The sequence below is a fragment of the Penicillium samsonianum genome, assembly GCF_028829775.1.
Source record: "Penicillium samsonianum strain IBT 33392 chromosome Unknown utg000004l_segment0_segment0, whole genome shotgun sequence".
Lineage (NCBI taxonomy): Eukaryota > Fungi > Ascomycota > Eurotiomycetes > Eurotiales > Aspergillaceae > Penicillium > Penicillium samsonianum.
The window spans coordinates 4,758,282-4,772,471 of record NW_026643262.1 but is presented as its reverse complement, the minus strand read 5'-3'; the positions used below and the strand labels follow the sequence as shown (position 1 = coordinate 4,772,471).

At 48.5% G+C, this 14,190-nt stretch overlaps 7 protein-coding genes across 7 annotated transcripts; 3 read left to right on the top strand and 4 right to left on the bottom strand.

Annotated features, from left to right (window-relative positions):
- Positions 1-857: 857 nt before the first annotated feature.
- On the bottom strand, positions 858-1,259 carry N7471_008763 (uncharacterized protein; the record flags this gene model as incomplete). The annotated part of the gene is made up of 1 exon (XM_057281482.1): positions 858-1,259. One exon carries the CDS (start codon positions 1,257-1,259, stop codon positions 858-860), a length of 402 nt encoding a protein of 133 aa, XP_057135742.1.
- Positions 1,260-1,625: 366 nt separating this feature from the next.
- N7471_008762 (fungal specific transcription factor domain-containing protein) lies at positions 1,626-3,425 on the top strand (the record flags this gene model as incomplete). Its single annotated transcript, XM_057281481.1, has 1 exon — positions 1,626-3,425. The coding sequence occupies one exon, from the start codon at positions 1,626-1,628 to the stop codon at positions 3,423-3,425; it is 1,800 nt and encodes a 599-aa protein (XP_057135741.1).
- A 74-nt stretch (positions 3,426-3,499) lies between these two features.
- Positions 3,500-5,037, bottom strand: N7471_008761 (Flavin monooxygenase FMO; the record flags this gene model as incomplete). The annotated part of the gene is made up of 3 exons (XM_057281480.1): positions 3,500-4,294; positions 4,346-4,919; positions 4,979-5,037. 3 exons carry the CDS (start codon positions 5,035-5,037, stop codon positions 3,500-3,502), a joined length of 1,428 nt encoding a protein of 475 aa, XP_057135740.1.
- A 305-nt stretch (positions 5,038-5,342) lies between these two features.
- On the top strand, positions 5,343-7,145 carry N7471_008760 (Major facilitator superfamily domain general substrate transporter; the record flags this gene model as incomplete). Its single annotated transcript, XM_057281479.1, has 2 exons — positions 5,343-5,541; positions 5,617-7,145. The coding sequence occupies 2 exons, from the start codon at positions 5,343-5,345 to the stop codon at positions 7,143-7,145; spliced, it is 1,728 nt and encodes a 575-aa protein (XP_057135739.1).
- Positions 7,146-7,261: 116 nt separating this feature from the next.
- Positions 7,262-8,915, bottom strand: N7471_008759 (Peptidoglycan-binding Lysin subgroup; the record flags this gene model as incomplete). Its single annotated transcript, XM_057281478.1, has 3 exons — positions 7,262-8,203; positions 8,261-8,764; positions 8,826-8,915. 3 exons carry the CDS (start codon positions 8,913-8,915, stop codon positions 7,262-7,264), a joined length of 1,536 nt encoding a protein of 511 aa, XP_057135738.1.
- Positions 8,916-10,737: 1,822 nt separating this feature from the next.
- N7471_008758 (uncharacterized protein) lies at positions 10,738-12,047 on the top strand (the record flags this gene model as incomplete). Its single annotated transcript, XM_057281477.1, has 2 exons — positions 10,738-11,368; positions 11,464-12,047. The coding sequence occupies 2 exons, from the start codon at positions 10,738-10,740 to the stop codon at positions 12,045-12,047; spliced, it is 1,215 nt and encodes a 404-aa protein (XP_057135737.1).
- Positions 12,048-12,518: 471 nt separating this feature from the next.
- On the bottom strand, positions 12,519-13,956 carry N7471_008757 (pepsin-like aspartic protease; the record flags this gene model as incomplete). Its single annotated transcript, XM_057281476.1, has 3 exons — positions 12,519-12,596; positions 12,672-13,544; positions 13,609-13,956. The coding sequence occupies 3 exons, from the start codon at positions 13,954-13,956 to the stop codon at positions 12,519-12,521; spliced, it is 1,299 nt and encodes a 432-aa protein (XP_057135736.1).
- Between the last annotated feature and the right edge of the window lie 234 nt (positions 13,957-14,190).

The window sequence follows — 14,190 nt, the reverse complement described above, 5'->3', positions numbered from 1 at the left end:
GCCAAGTGGCGGATCTCGTCATCCTCACCGGCCACTAGCGCTATGTAATGTTCGAGCAGTATCCTGATTACACAATCTGATGGCTTTGAACCTTTTACCTAAAAGGGCAGATACAGAGGGGGCCCTATATGGTTAGAGTCACTGTTTATCTATGTGATACCAAGGAAAATCTCGACAGAGGCTTCAAGATGCACAAAATTGATGTGTATGGTTTCTCTACTGCGGCTCAGCGGTCTACTGCAGCATTTAAGAATCATCACAACAACCACAGGGGTACTTAGGTATACTGCCACTCGGAATCGTTGTTGATCTTCAGGAAGACGAAAGTAATCCCATTCGATGCTATGCCGTAAATAGTGCAGTTCATCTTGTTCCCCCTTACGCCGGTAAATAGTTTATAAGCACCTTACCCTCCAGCCCTAGGGAGCTCTAGGGCTTCTGGGGCTCTAAAGTTAGAGTAGTTCCAAAGCCCTTAGCATTCCGTCACTCCTGACTTTAATCAATTGCTCCTATAGTACTACACGGGCTCATATCGACTCCTAGACGCTGAATTTTATCGACATTTTAGTGGGGTTGCTTTAATCTCTTTTTTTCTCCATACACCGTGAAAACTACCAGATAATTTATGGACAATGATGCGGTTACTAGAAATCCCAAAAGAAAAAGCGGTATACCCTGTTGTCTTGGTGGTTCTTAATTGCATTGCTGGCAGCTGCTGTACTCGCTCCTTGCTCCGCACATACGTCTAGCTCTGGATCCCCGTAGCCTTTTATATCGATAATCACGCGTCGAGCTTTAACATCTCGAGATTAAATTTATCGAGGGGCAGACGAAACTTCTATAAACTTCAATCAAAGTCACGGATTACACGAGAAGGTAGAAGCAGCTTCTAATAATGGAAGACCCTGCACGCCCAGGGCGCGAAAAACGCGTAGGTAATCAATTTGGTCTTCAATGCCGGGTGTGTTTTGCCAGGAAAGTAGAACTGCTGTTCTTCCATCGCGCTTTGCTAGGCGAATGTCACGGACAGAATGCGCCTGTACGATGAGGTCGGACGGCTCTTCAAACCACTTTTTCCATTGTACCACGTTGATAATGGCACTGCGAATCCCTTCCCAGATACCGCATATGCACGACACACCCGTGATGCTGCCTTGTTGCCAGGCTTCGAAGATCTCGCGTGACCAGTTGGAGATGTTCAAACCGTCAAGGTGGATCGCAGTGCGGTAGATTTCTAGCGCTTCGGTTTCGGATACCATGGTGAGATGATGATTTTAGTTCCAAATGAGAGAGGTGATTCTGAGAAGCCATTTCGAATAGTCTCTTTTAAATATACAATTCGGTGCGGTCCCGATGGATATTTCCAGTTTGGGGAAGGGATGGCGTGCTCAGTTCGTTGATTACCGCGTTATCTCTCCGACGACCCCCCTTCCCATGCGACAATCATGGAGGGCGCCGTGCATCGCTTCCGGGTCCATCGAAATAAATCACAACCGAAGATAATAAAACAGGGTAGACCCACCAATGCTAATAATGGTCGACGGCCCTCTCTACCGGCGTGTCGCCGCTGCCGCCAACAAAAGAAGCGGTGCTCCCGAACAGCTGACGGATCCTGCGAGCAATGCATGATTGCTTGGGTGCCTTGCTCTTTGATGCAGCAACCTGCGAGTCCGCAGACGCGTGAGCGTGAACTGCAATCACGCATTGACTGGCTAAGCCGGCTTGTGAATGATGCACTCCCCGTTGGTAGATCGCCGATCGAGTCTATCGAGACTGGGCGAGATATGGCCTTGGACAGTCCGATGCAGTCTCCATCAACTGGGGCGACTATGGCGATTGAGCGCAGCGAGAGTGGCTTTGAAGAGAGCCGTACTCCCAAGGCTGAAGGAAATGTGTGCCTTTCTGTTGCAGCTAGTCTCAAGTGCTTACAGGCCTATTTTCGACACGTTCATCGCACATACCCATTTATGGATAGCGAGTATGTTCTTCAAGATTTCGATGCCCTTTGCAATAAAGGGGCACATAATGGCCTTCTCCCCCAATCTGCTGTACCAAACCGCGTCTATATGGTAATGGCTATCGGTTTCACAACCCTGCAGCGAGCTGGGGAAGTGCAAAACATCGAGGAGCGAGATTTCCAACCGTGTCTCAAGGGGGTACTCTGTGAGTGTGTCTCTCGAGTGGACGAGCAATCAGCAGGCACCTTGCTCCTCCTTGGCTTGTATCTCTTGTTCAAGCCCGATGACCAAGATCCGCGAGCCATCGCTGGTGTTCTCACCAACCATGCTCTGGCAGTCGGGCTGATGAATGAGTCCCCCACTTGCCAGACCCTTTCGCCTCGGGCACTGGAGCTCCGTCGCCGTCTTGGTTGGTCAGTATATGTGTTCACTCGCATGATCAGCATATCCTATGGACTGCCATTTGCCTTTCCCGACAATCTAATGAAATTACCACTACCGAGCATCATGATTCATGAATATGGCTCTGAGGAAGGACATCAATACGCAATAGCCTTGCAGGTCAGTCGACATGTGATTTCTCTGCGACAACTAGAGACACGCATTGTCAACGCCATTTATGATCCCAACCCATCTACAAGTCCCCAAGAACTCCGACTCCAAATCGAAGACTGGTATACACAGGGCTGTCTACTATCCAGCTCAACTTTGTGCGAACAGGACCAGCTTCCCTTTCATACGACCATCGCATGGCTTAATGTCCGCTACGAGAACCTGCTTCTCTTATTGTACAGTCCTGCACAAGGAGATTCTGCAACCGAAGAAAATCTGCCAAATCTCCAGGGTGCTGCGCAGCAGTACATCCGGTTGAGCCTTATACTGCATGACCACCGACATCTGCCCATGAACTGGATTACACTCTGTCGCCTCCTTTCATTGGCTGCAATTCTTCTCTACTGTACTCGTCAATGGGCCCCAGCCTTTGAAAATATCCCGGAGATTCCTCTTCTCGCAAACTTGCTTGAATTCTTTCCACCCTCCTGGGGTGCTGCACATGAAGCGTCTCGAATTCTGCGGCGCCTTGCAGATATCATTACAAAGCAAAAGAGCCCGTTGATACCACGAAGCCAGTTTTCCGGGTCTTCTGTGATGGCCACCTCAAGTTTCAATGCTGAAATGGAGCTACAGTCTGTCCAAGATGACCTGGAAGCATTGCTGAGCCAATCAATGGGCGAGGCAAGCTTTTATACCTGGCCCCTGAGGCCGAAAGTTGCGGACCGAAGTGTTTCTCATCCATCCTTTACTATGCATAGCTTGAGAGCTGGACCAGAAAGTGGAATCCGGAATAATCGGCTCAGTGTTACGCACGACGGAACTTCGATCCCAGCAGATAACGACCTGGGTGAAAGCTTGCTAGAAACGCAGTGGATGAATCTTTTGGGGGGTGTAGGATCTGATATGCTCTAATTGAGACTCTTGTTCTTTCTTTCCTATCTTTCATTGGAATCTTGATCTTCTATCTGCGATACCCATGTGTCCGTCTATAGACGCGGATTCCCAACCACAGCATCTTGAGCAATCTCCCTCTCAAAGTCGAACCCAAGCTCTTCCAAACTCTTAACCTGAGCTCGCCGATCGCCAAGTGCCTGAGCCGCCTTCTTGATCAATGGGAATCTCGCACGCGTCCACTTCTCTTTCTCGCCCCAGAAGGGCGGTGTTCTGCCGTACCCGTCATTTTCCAACCCATTCTTTCGCGTCGCATGTGAACTCAACTCGTACAGAGAGTTGATGTAAGCTGCATCAAGCGGAAAAGCAAGGATATTGAAGCTACGTCCTTCGCCGCGATTGACCGTCCACTCCCCAATCCACCGCTCCATTTCAATCTCCGAAGGCAGCGCTACTCGTCCCGACAGAACGCGCGCGACCCACGCCCCTTGTGCCTGACTGAAAGGGAATGGGACAATCCGTTGAGGGAAGCCTATCAGAGCGAGGGTGGGCTCTTTGCTGTAGAAGACATGCTGGTACAAATGGTGAGGACGCACGCCATCCGTGACAAGAGGTGGCTGAAGACTTGATAAGAATGGAATGGAGAAGTGGTAGCCTGTGCAGAAGATAATGTGATCGACATCTCGCTCTTCGTGGCCATTGACAAACTGCACACGACCCTCTTCGGCACTGAGAAGGCTAATTTCCGGAAGGCTTTCGGCAACGGCGGCTTGCTCTGTGGAGAGTGCTGTTGCTGTCCGTTCGGAAATCAGCAGCGGGTGCTTTGACACACGACCGATTTGAGTGGCGATGTCGATTCCCGAGGCGGAGTGACCGACGACAATTACTTTCTATTGCTGTCTGAGTACTGTGGGTGACTTGGTAGGCGGAGGGTTACATACCTTGTTTGAAAACGATTCGGCACGCCTATAAGAGGAAGAATGAATGATGGAGCCTGGATAGGTTTGATTCCACTCAGCTAAGCCAGCGATTTCAGGGATATATGGGTCATTGTGGTGTCCATTAGCGACTACGACTGCGTCGAACTGGCCCACCATGATCCCACCAGTCTTCAAATTGCGCCACGTCACAGTCCATTCCGGTTTGGGGAGTTTCTTTGATATTTTCACATCCAAAATCAAGGATTGCAGACGTATAAGGGGCTTCAGCTCCTCTGCATACTGATGGAGATAGTCTCTCACGACGACATGCGTTGGAAATAGCGCGGTTCCCGCAGGGAACGGAGACTCGGTGAACTGCATCATCGAGTTTGGAATATTTGTTTCGAGAGAGTCATATACAGGAGAAATAAAAGTCCCGTTCACAGGCTGTTGAGGCTCCTGGCTTGGCTTAGAACGAGAAATCACCGATGCATCGCGGACGCCTTGATCGCCGGTGTAATTCCAAACACCCCCAGGTTTGTCGCGCTGTTCAAAAATGGTGACGGTCTTGAATTTCTCTTCCGCAAGAAGGTATCTGCGTTTAGTTTATCAATTATTCACGTCCACCCCTAAAAGGCATAGGCAAAAACGTACTTTGCGACTCCTAGGCCACAAGGGCCTGCACCGATAACAGCCACCCGTTCAACTTCCATGGCAATTAAACCAAATAATCAAAAATCAAAAATCTAGCGACAATCAGCACTCTTTAAGGAGTTCAGATTTGGAATGCGAAGTCGTTTAAGATAATCCACAGTAGAAGCCTCTCGCGCCATATCAGCCTCCGATAACGTGCACCGGTTAGTCTCGATGGGGTAAAAACGAGCGGAGCCGCGCCGATAGGGCTTAATGATGTGCTCGTGAATAATTTGATAAATGTTTAGCATGCATATAAATATTGGTTCATCGGATGAAATACATGAAGCAGTAGTCCATTTCCCTAGCCACTGCTGTTTTGAGCATGGAGTTCGACCACGATCAACTAAAAACACAGCCTAAGGTCAAGGGCCTCAAAGCTCCAAGCGAACAGTCAGAGCTGGCACCGATACAGAAAACCAGACAAGCTCGACTCAAGGCGTTGATACGGGACACCTGTGATAAGTCGCCTCGAGAGTGCAAGCTTGTTCAGAACGTGGACTGGTGGCTACTGAGTTATGCCTGTACGGCATATTTCATTAAATCTTTGGATCAATCCCTATGAGCTAGGAAAATACATGCCTGACAGACATAAATAGACTTCCAATGCTTACGTCTCGGGCATGAAAGAGGCACTCAACCTGAAGGGAAACGACCTGAACTACCTGACAACACACTGGAACATCGGTTACATCGTCGGGCAGATCCCATAGCACAAACCAAGAATGCTCAGGACGAGTCCCGCCAACGTTGGTTCCATTGGCATGAGCCAGGTACTTCAAAAGCCGACAAAAAACTCATTTTGAAACTGGACTGGTTTCTTCTCAGTTACAGTTGTTTATACTTTTTCATCAAGCAGCTGGATGGCAACAACGTGTCCAATGCCTACGTCTCTGGCATGAAAGAAGAGCTTGGATTCGGACCAGGGAATGAACTGAGCTGGATGAACACATACTTTAGTATTGGCGCAATCCTAGGGGGACCAATTTCCAACCTCGCTTTAACTGTTGTTCGACCGAGGTACTGGCTGCCAAGCTGTTTGTTCATCTGGTCGCTCTTCGTACTTTTCTTGTACAAGTACAACCACGCATCTGAGCTCTACGGTCTTCGATTTTGTATTGGACTTTTTGAGTCCGCCGCGTGGCCCGGAATTCAGTACGTTATTGGATGTTGGTATCGCCGATCCGAACTGGCGCGTCGAAGTGGTCTCTTCATCATGTCCGGAGTTCTGGGACAAATGTTTTCAGGCTACCTGCAAGCAGCACTGTTCAAAGACATGGATGGAAAAGGTGGATTATCTGCGTGGAGATGGCTCTTCATTTTCGATTTCATCCTTGCCATTCCAGTCGCCATATATGGTTACATTCTTTACCCCGATACGCCTCGAAACACCACAGCATTCTATCTCTCTGAATGGGAAAGAAATCGGGCCAGAGAGAAAATCGACGAAGAAGGTCGAACTCCTGTTGGAAAACTGGATGCCACTGTTTTCAAACGCATCTTGCTATCCTGGCAATTCTATGCTTTTTCACTCGCGTATGCCTTGTGGTCTCTCACCTGCGGGTCCTATGTGATGCAGTATTTCGGGATTTGGTTGAAGTCTCTGAGAGTATATACAGTACCTCAAATCAACAACATTCCCACTTCCATGGGCGCCATGAATTTTGCTTTCATGCTCGGTACGGGATATGTCTCCGATAAATCCGGCCGACGAGGACCCGTCTGTTTCGCAGTCGGATGTCTCCTAACCTTCTGCTTTGCCATATTTACGGCGTGGCCTGCATCAAGAGGATTGAAGATGGCTGCGTTAATTCTCACGGGATGTTATGGATGTTATACACCCCTTCTGGCAGGTTGGGTGAACGCGTCATGTGGTGGAGATCAACACCTAAGAGCATTTGTTCTAGCGTTCATGGTCAGCCTTGGATCAGCTGTTGTCATCCCCTTCCAACAGCTGCAATTTCCTAGCGGAGAGGGGCCGAAATTCTCCAAAACATATGGCTGGGTCAGTGGGCTGTGTTTTGTTTTGGTATTGACTTTATGGACTGGGTTTGGAATCGACATTGTTGAACGGATTTTCACACGCGGGAAGCGCAAGGAGAGCATACCCAAAGATGCCGATGTTTAGTGTTGCGATTAGCATTCTTCTAAAGGGAAAAGGTAAAGGTCAAGCAAAGAGATAATCGTCATTAACTATTTGCAAAGAAAAAAAGATTCAGGTCTATGTATACACCAATTTCGACCTTACCCAACGTAACACTTAAAAGATACGAATTCCGGATCCATCTGCTGGCGATCGTGGCACAAACCAGGACCCCGCCAGCCATAAGTTTGGGAAATGTCGTTGACAAGATCGCACTGCGTATTAGGAGAGACCGTACAGAGACCATTTGTCATAAGCCATGATTTGGGATTATGCAAAGAATCGCTGTGACAGTTCCTCCATTCCCAATTACCGCTTTCTGGTATAGTCCACCAACGACACGAAACGGCTGTGTCGTTGACCACGGTCCCGAGATTACTCTTCGTGCGGAACCTCATGCAGTCACTGTCCTCCAATTTCTTGTTGTGACCTTGGAGTAACACGTAGCTTCCAGTGCAACCGATGCCATTGAACATCTTCAGTGACCATCCGTTGGGTACGGTGACGACACCATCCACGATTTTTGTTGTTGAGGCTTTGGTTATGGAAGTCTTGGTTTTGGTTGTTGTAGCAGACGTGGCCTTGGTAGTACTTGAGCTTGTGGGGACTATAGTATTCCGAAGTTGGCTTGCCAGGAGACTGAGCTTCTTGGCCGGTTCCAGGAATTGAGTGGCAGTGCCAGTATGAGTGCTAGTGGCAGAGCTAGTAGGAGCGGCAGCTGACGTGGACGTGGTTTCGTGTAGATATGTCAAAGGTACATCTACCAAGGGTATATCTGTCGTGAAAAAGTGTGCATCCGCGTTTTTTGTACTTGTCGGGGATTTAGCTTTAGCTGTCACTGTCACAGCTTCGGCTGTCATTGTCACAAAGCTTCTAGCTGACAATGGCACATTTTTAGTTTCAGATGGCACGGATGTGGCTTTAGTTGCAGATGTAGTTTTTACTGATGTAGCCTTAGTTCCAGGCGCAGGGGGCACAGCAGGTGCAGGTGCAGATGAGCCACAGAAGTCTGCACCAGTACCACATTTACCCTTTGTAGAGCACTATAGGTATGGTCAATCTAAGCCGCGAGATCGAGATTGAATCTTGGTAGAGCTTACACATTGACCCGCAGGGCATGGATTCAAAGAGGCAATATTGGTCCACAACATTGGACGTGCTGTTCCAGGCACTTGGGGACCACAGACTGCATCACCGATTGCAACTGGCATTGGGGGTTCACCCTTGCTGAGACAAACTTGACCTCCATCCTGCAGTTGGTTGCACCCGTACCATGCCGAGGTATTGGCGTTCCAAGTCTCGATATCGGCCGTGGTGATCCCGTACCCGTCGGCAATCTTCGCGCAGGTATCGCCATTGCGGATAGTATAAACGTAGCAGTAAGCATCACTGTCCGGTGGAAATGTAGTCGTCCCTGGCGCGCAGCAAACGGGTTTTCCGCGATGCAGAGAGGAGCAGGCAGTATTCGGGGTGAAGGAAGTGAATGATGCCGCCGAGGTACCGCACCTGAGAGCCAGATCGTCGCATGTATCCCCAGTGCCAACAGGAATGGAGGGGCAGGTGTAGGGGTAGGTGTACAGGGCCGGGTCTTGGATTGGTTTGTCCTAATTTGGATTAGAAACTGGAGTACAAGTGATGTTGGGAGTTGGAGAAGTGGGTACTAACCTCGGGTGCACCTAGAGACAACGCAACTGTGCTATGAATCAAACGGAGACTGCACAGTGCGAGAAAGATGCCCCTTTGAAAAGACCCCATCTTGTGTAGACTTGCCTGAGAGGACGATGCCTTTTGAAGATCAACGCGTGGCTTTATATATATTTCTAAAGAACTACACTATATGTCACGCCTGAGAGCAACATCGCGGAGGCAACATGCATTCATGCAGCCAGTGAATCATATGAAACACAGATATGCTCTTGACAGTAATGTGCAGGGTCTGAGAGTCTCTAAAGAGCCAATTAAAATCATTCTTTCTCAAGGACAACATGTTGGATTGTTGTAACAACAAGCCAAAGTGTCTCCTCCGCTACCACAAACAAAGAAGTCGTTGCATTGGGATGACCCCCGGTAGAAATGTGACTCCAAATGGCCTTTGTTCTAGAGCCTCTCTTTCCTCTTCGGAGTTGGGATTCACAGATTCTCCTTGAAGATGCGATATAACGTACCATGCTGCTGATCTTGGAGGGGTCTTGGCTGCCGGGGTAGTAGATACCTGCATCGAAACCACCAGTCTGTGGGGTTTCATGACACTAAGACAAAGGAAAGACTTAAGAACAGCGATTGCCAGATGCTGCAACTTCCTAAATCGAACTCAAATTATTGTTGGCGTGGAACAGACACCATCACAACGTAGCGCTCATCCCCGGGACCAGTCGAATGCCATATATGTATTGAAAAAATTTGAATATCAGAGAAGGTGTTGAAGCTTATTTCTAATTAGTAGTGCGTGCGACCGAGTCAAGTCAAAGAACAAATATCCCGGGGTTGAAATAACAAGATTGGCTAAGACCTTATCGGCTTTGTGCCACAGTTCAAGGGTTGGCAGAGACAGGGTTACAGAAATAGATTTTGGTAACCTCGGAAATTTGGAGATAGCAGAGATGGAGATATGAGAGTATGGTGGAAATATTCTCCTATGTAAAGTCCAAAGGCTAATCTTGACATATACCTATACCGATGTACGATTGTGGAAGCAGAGGGTGATGTTATTTTCCAGTACAGTTGCTCTCAGTTCACTCGACATTCCTGGACCTAGAGACTTAGCCGTCGACGAATACGGTGAGTGGCAGATGTCGAAAGTCGACAATGAAACCCTCAAGCATGCATTCCGAGAAGTGTGTGACGTGATGCTCGAGAACGGTCTTGATCTTGCGCAAGTGTACAAAGATCAAGATCCCAAATTCTTCATCGAGAAAGGAGTTAAAATAGGTATCGCTCGGCGTTTCGTAGAGGATATTGGAAAGTTGGTTAAGAACGTGAAGAAAGCGGTGTCTGTTTGCGAGACTCTTTAGTCTGTGTAGAGTTTGGTTACAGTCACTAGCGAAATCTGCTTCCTGTTGTTTTCAATTACTACTCATATTAAAAACGTGGCTCCCAATTGTTGCAGTGATTCTTGAAACGGCTTGACCAATACACACTGAGTAGCGCGCATAGAGTCTTAGGATTTAAAGTTTTCCGTTGCACTTTTTCCGTTGCATTTTCGTTGCTTGGTGGGCCCCGAGACAATTAGAGTGGAGTTATCTAGGCAGCGAAAGTCAGAAAGCTTGGAATATGAGCCATGAACAAGTTACCTTAGGTCGAACGTTGCTAGGAAGGTACCTAAGCCTTTTGTCTATTTGACAGACTTTTTTACCGGCGCCAGGCATTTGTAGAGCAAGTCACTGACGGTTGTCGAAATACAGGGAAATAAACACAATAGTCTGAACCTTGGCGTCGCTGTGCCAAGGGCCCATCCAGCGAAAACTCAGTCCGCCTAGCTTAGATAACCACTGAGTTGGGGTATAAAAAATGTCGGATATGCCAATATCTCGATTCTCCATAGGATTCTCTATCAAGGTTCATCAAGCTTCCATAGATCATGGATCAACTGCCGAATGAATTGCTTCTTTCCATTGGGAAGCATACACAGCAAAGTCGCTGCCCCCAGTCAACCCTGCATTCCCTGAGCCGTTGCTGCCGGCGATTCCATGATATCTTCTCACCTTTGATATATTCATACATCTCTTCGGACACATTTTCCAAGAAGTTTATCCACTTTATCATACGTATATGGAGACAGCCAAAGCTCGCCAGGCAAGTCCATCGATTGGACCTGTGCTGGACACAATGTGACCAGAATGACCCACTGGAAGTGGACAACGAAATAGGCAGCTTCATTGAGGGTGCACTGGATGAAATATTCCCTGCGGCAGAGCACGAGCAAAGAGAACTGTGGAGAGAGCATCTTTATGGAGAGGAGGGACTTTGTGCAGAAGCATGGTTGGGTGTTTTGCTTGTCCGGCTAACCAACCTCCAAATCATCGAGTTCGAGCACGAACATTCCGACCTCATCTCTGATATCTTGCTCAAGGCCGTGAAGCGTCAGCAACCATTCCATCGGGGTTCTCCATTCCCTCGCCTAGAGGAAGTCCGAGCATGTGTTGCCTGGGGGGCTTCATGGATCGACTCGGACTTCTTGACGCCATTCTTTTATTTCCCTGCCGTTCGACGTATCTACGGAACTGCAATAGGAGAAAAAAACATGACGATAGCCTGGACCTTAATATTCATCAGTCTTCATGTCCGATCCGGGTTATAACTATAGAAGAGGGCTATTGGTGCCGCGGTATGCTTGATTGGCTGGCGTTGTGTACGGGTCTTGAGCAGATCTCTATTGGTGTCGAGTTACAGGCGGACGAGTATGAGATTGATGATGAGGAGGCTTTCAACGCTGCAAATTTTCATGTCGCCATTCTTCCTTTTGTCACAACTCTCAAGGCTCTGCGTATCTGCTATGGAGATTCCTACAAAGATCAATTGGAAGAGATGGAAGCTGTGGAAACTCCGTTCGGGTCGTTCAAAGCCTTTACTGTTTTGGAACAGCTTACAGTCCGACACGACCACCTAATGAGGCTGCCTTGTGATCACAATAACCATTCGGATCTGGAGTCACTTTCCGAAACCCTGCCGCACTCACTCGTGAGCCTGGAAGTCACAGACGTAATGATTGATTATCACCTCCAGCTACAATCAGAGCTCTCAAAACTGGTGCTTCGGAGACGCGTTTTTGCTGATCTTCAACGAATAGCGCTCTGCATTCAAAGCGAAGATGGAGAGGGGTTGAATGGTATGTTTGATAGCCTAAAGCTTGAATGCCAAGCGGCGGGTATCACTTTGAAAATTGTATAATGTCACGGTTTTTGGGTGTCGCCAACCGTGATAACAGGCCGTGTAAGCGTTCTGCACAACAAATGTAATGAATGCAATTACAAGATCTCTATTCTATAACACATGACTGATTCAATTCTCATGTTTATTTTACGTTCACATCATGAGCATTGTAGTCGAAGAGTATACTGTCGGCAGATGAGGAAAGCATTCAAGATCCCCGACCATGTCTTGAAACACGCTACCCTTAGCAATTTGACGTGGAAAGCAAGTATAAGCACTTTTAGTAACACGAGCATAAAATAGACGATAACGGAGTCAAACGAATCCAGAAGGTAACACCACTGGTCGTATGTCCCTTTCACAGGAAAGACCGCAGAGAACTTGCGTTACCCATAGTATCAGTATCGTCATTCAAACAACACCCTAATCGACAACTTCCCTAACTCCACTGTGAAACTCCAATGCATTCAGATGAGGGTGTAACCCCTACTATGGAGGACGAGACAGGTTCTGGTGTAGTTCCTTACGCTGCACGGCCCCAAAGCGAAGATTTCCGACATCGAACACCTGCCAGAGGTAGAGACGTCCAAGTCAGCGACCTTGATGTTAAAGTCCCTTTATACAGAATGCGTAACCACTCACCGCATAAATCCCCTTCAAAAAGGTACCACCTAGAATGTCTAGGTCCATAGTGCCTCGGCTCTGGATACCACCATAGAGATATCCAGGCCTAGCTTCTGCAAAGCCCAGATCCTCCTTCTGCACAACGAACTGTTTGCCACCAACTGCGAATGAAACAACAGGGAGTTGATCTACAGTCGTCCTTGTTGGGTAGATATACCCCTGGCTCCGGGGGTCATAGGTGGCACCAGGAATAGCGTCGTAGATAGCCTGGCAGGTGCTATCATCAACCAGAGCCAGAGTGGTACCAGTGTCAGCAATAGCCTTATTTCCCGCGCGGGAAATCGTCTGCCCATTTATAGTCGCCGAGGCCGAGTCAAACATCCAGACCCCTTGACTCTTATCGACGGGCGTGTAATAGATCTGCTCGCTAGACGCCTGCACAGTTGCCTGGTCGATGAACCCGAAGGTGTAGAGCGAGGCACCCCCGTCTGGCTCGTCCGCATCGCGCCATGAGCCCAGCTTTGCTGTAAAAAGCTCGGAGCTCTTCGGGATATCGGCTTGTTCGATCATGTTTTCCACAGGCGTGTTCACTGGCCGCGGTTTGACCGTGCTGATCTCGCTGAACGCAAGGCCGAGCAGCCCGTCACCCGCGCCGCTGGCAAACTGATCAGACATCTTGTCAGCTATCCCGACGGCCTGGTTCTCGACTACCAGTCCGCCGATGCTGACGTTATCGGTGCCCACAGTGCCAGATGAAAACGACCCGTCGGCATATTTAATCTTAAAGGTCGAGCCGGCCTGTTTGTGAAATGTGCTAGAATTTGACGGATTGAAGACATTGTGGTTCGGGTGCTGTGAGAGCGTCGAGTCCGGAAGTTTTGTTGACCAGACCTGTTTATGCTTCCATCAACACTGCTCTGTTGTTTTATCCTTAAAGAAAGTGCCAATGGCTTACCCAGAGATCCGCTGATCCGGTATCAAAATCAAGGTTCACTATCTGCGCTGGCGTCCCAATACTCACCTCCGCCAGGTACATTAGATCATTCTGCACATCCAGTGTGGGCACTTCGCCAACTTGGTCACTGTTAGTGGCTTTCTTCTGCAACACCTGCTGGACATGTGCGCGACCACCGACGGCTTGGTCCGTATAAGGACGACCCATTTGCTCTAGCGTGCCGCCTATGAAGTACGGCCCCTCCTTGGTCGGATTGAAGCGGTACTTGCGCATCAAGTGCACGTATGACTTTGTGCCAGACTTACGGTAGTGGGGATTCGTTCTGAGAGGGATCTTAGTCGGCTTCATTGTCCTTGGCGGTTAATTTGATTCAAGTTGATGAGTATGGATTGTGATAGTAAAGTGTTGTAAAGTGTGGCTTCAGTAAGCAATATTTCGGATAGTGGGTTGTAGCTGGTTGTTGGCAGTGGAAAATCCGATGGCACTGCAGCGTCTTATAGCCTAGTGGTCACGAGCTGTAGATAGAACTGTTCTGAAAGCTGCGGCCAGTCACTGAGCAGATGACTTAGTGAGGTCAACAAC